The 2,772-nt window shown below is 30.0% G+C and overlaps 1 protein-coding gene across 5 annotated transcripts in view; it reads left to right on the top strand.

The window, feature by feature from the left end:
• LOC119580033 (glutamyl-tRNA(Gln) amidotransferase subunit C, mitochondrial-like) overlaps positions 1-1,902 on the top strand; it is a 14,861-nt gene extending 12,959 nt beyond the window's left edge. For all 5 annotated transcript variants that reach the window (XM_037927923.1, XM_037927922.1, XM_037927921.1 and 2 more), the window contains 3 exons: positions 446-611; positions 810-878; positions 1,650-1,902. In XM_037927923.1, the coding sequence (XP_037783851.1) occupies positions 446-611; positions 810-878; positions 1,650-1,827 (413 nt within the window). In that variant the 3' untranslated portion in view covers positions 1,828-1,902. The remainder of the gene's footprint in view (positions 1-445; positions 612-809; positions 879-1,649) is intronic.
• The last annotated feature ends 870 nt before the right edge of the window (positions 1,903-2,772 follow it).

Below are 2,772 nucleotides of genomic sequence, written 5' to 3'. Positions count from 1 at the left end.
TTTAATATGTTTCAGTTTAAAATATTTCTTGATTTATATATTTATTTGTATATATTTTAATACAGAAATTTGAATTACTTATATAAAATATCTATGTTAAATGTTTAGAAAAAGACCACAAGAAAATAGAATAAAAAGTATTGGCCAAATGAAATACATAAAACAGCACTATTTGGTACAGAATCATGCTATTAATCTATGCTAGCAAGGCTAAGTCCAGTATTGCCATATCTTCTGTGCAATGTGCTGCAGTAAAATCTTTTACCATTAGGTAGACCTTGTCAGTCTCCCTTGCAACTTATTATCAACTAAAGAACCAGACCGAGTCAAATACTTAAGGCCACATCATTACTTTGTGTAGTTGCAATTACCAAAAATGTTATTCATTAATGGTACTAGTCTATACCTGAGAGCTCTAGTAGTGGCATTGTTTTCTGTTGAACAGAGAGGGTCTCCAAAGTTCCGCAGCAGCCTGTGACCACATCCATCAAGGAGAAGGAGCTCCCCCCAAAGACCAATGTAGACCTGAAGTTAGTGCAGCTTCTGGAAAAACTCTCGCTTGTGGACTTTGCCAATAAGGAGGGTGTGGCCAGACTTGAAGCTGCTATAGAGTAAGGACTTTCATATTATAACAGTCTGTATAAATGTGTTGGTATAATTTGAGCATTTTAATTACTCACTGGGTATCTTGTGGTATCAGACGTATCCTGTGGTGTGCCTTATTATATATGATATTATTATGAGGCTATGACTGTATCCATGTATGTGGCACCACTTTAAAATTGTTTTCTTATGTTCTTTGCTTACAGTTTAGCTGACAAATTGAGTGTGGTTGATACTGATGGTGTGGAACCTATGATCACTGTACTGGAGGACAGGTTAGTATTGAAAAACATAATATAATAGAATACAAGTTTTTTGTAGCGTAACTATGTCATGGTAGAAATATAACTTGTAATTTTACAATGCAGCAGTTACTTTTAGGTAACAGTTTCAAACCAATGAAAAACAATCAAAATCATACATCTCTGGAATATCTTTGAATGAGTCACAAACTTTATGAAAGTGTTAACCACATCATATTATAGTGAAGATGTGTGATCATACTGGGTATACTAGAGGAAAATAGTTAGATCTACTGAAAGGAAGAAAGAAAAGCAAATTCCTTATTATTGGAATCCTTTCAAAGCAAAGAATAGCTTTCATGTGTTGTAAAAATGTAATTATTTTGAATGTAGGCCCAATACTAAAAGAAAATAGAAAAAAAACTGATAAAGAAGGAAATATGAACAGTAATAATTAATAAGAGCTTAATTATCATATTTTATGGATTCTTTACATGACTACAGAAGCTATAGATATATCAGTCAGCAATTATTCTAATGATAAAGCAGAATTTTATCACTACTTTTATTTATTGGTAGGTTAAGGTTAAGAAAGTTTATTGTTTAAGGATATTTCTTTATCAGATTTTGTAGAAAATAATTAAAATTTTATGGAGTTAAATGCATAGAGTCATATTACAGTAGACAGTTTTAATCAGTCTTAACTGAAAACTATCATCAGCATATGTGTTAGTTGTAAGTATTCCAGTCTGTAACATGATGTACTTAATACCTCTGACTAATTATTTTTGTTTATATCACCAGGTCCCTTCCTCTTGCGGATGATGAGGTAACTACAGGTGACATGAGTGAAGAGCTGTTAGGTTGTGCAGTAAAGACCCTCGAAGATTATTTTGTCGTTCCTCCAGGCAACATTGACTTTGCTCAAGACGAAGAATATTACCATAAACTTGGGGAGAATAAAGAGAAGAAAGCAGTATAGGATCCTTATGGACATTTTTATGGAATATGTATAGTGTATGAATATATTGTAAATAATGATTTGTAGAAAATTTTCCATGTTTCTCTCCCCTTTTTACATGAATTATACGTAGTTTTTTGTACAAGACTGATTTACTGACTAAACTCTAAGGATACAGTATTGAATTTTTGGTCCATAAATAAGGTTGATTTACTGAGTAACTCTTAAGGATACAGTATTTAATTTTTGGTCCATAACTTAGACAAAAAAAAAGAAACAATACATAGCACCATTAATATAATTTACTTTGTTACCTGTTCTATTTCTGAGTATGTACATTGCTTAGTATATATTGCAAATACTAATAGCAAGAAATGCAAATGCAAGCTTTTACGGTACGCAAAAACAGTAATACGTATTTGGTAGTGGAAAGAAATAAGGATCTTTTCTTGTCTAAAGTAGCACATTCTCTGGTGAAGTATTGCTCATCATTATAGTTACAACATTTACATACAACTTGGTGAATATGAATCCAAAAGCAGTATAGGAGGTTTCATAAAAAAAGTGCCTCTTAATTCCTTTGTATTATTTTTTTGTACATAATTGTTGTTTGTGTGTTGTTATTCTTATTGCAATTATTCAAATGATGATAGTAATAATAACAGTAATAGTAATGATAATAGTAATAATAATAATAATAATAATAATAATAATAATAATAATAATAATAATAATAATAATAATAATAATAATAATAATAATAATAATAATAATGAGGATAATGATAATGATAATGATGATGATGATGATGATGATGATGATGATGATGATGATGATGATGATGATGATGATGATGATGATGATGATGATGATGATGATGATGATGATGATATAATGATAATGATAATGATAATGATAATGATAATGATAATGATAATGATAATGATAATGATAATGATAATGATA

The sequence above is a fragment of the Penaeus monodon genome, chromosome 13 (assembly GCF_015228065.2).
Source record: "Penaeus monodon isolate SGIC_2016 chromosome 13, NSTDA_Pmon_1, whole genome shotgun sequence".
Lineage (NCBI taxonomy): Eukaryota > Metazoa > Arthropoda > Malacostraca > Decapoda > Penaeidae > Penaeus > Penaeus monodon.
Note: the sequence above shows the minus strand (reverse complement) of the source record. Positions and strands in the feature narration are given on the sequence as shown.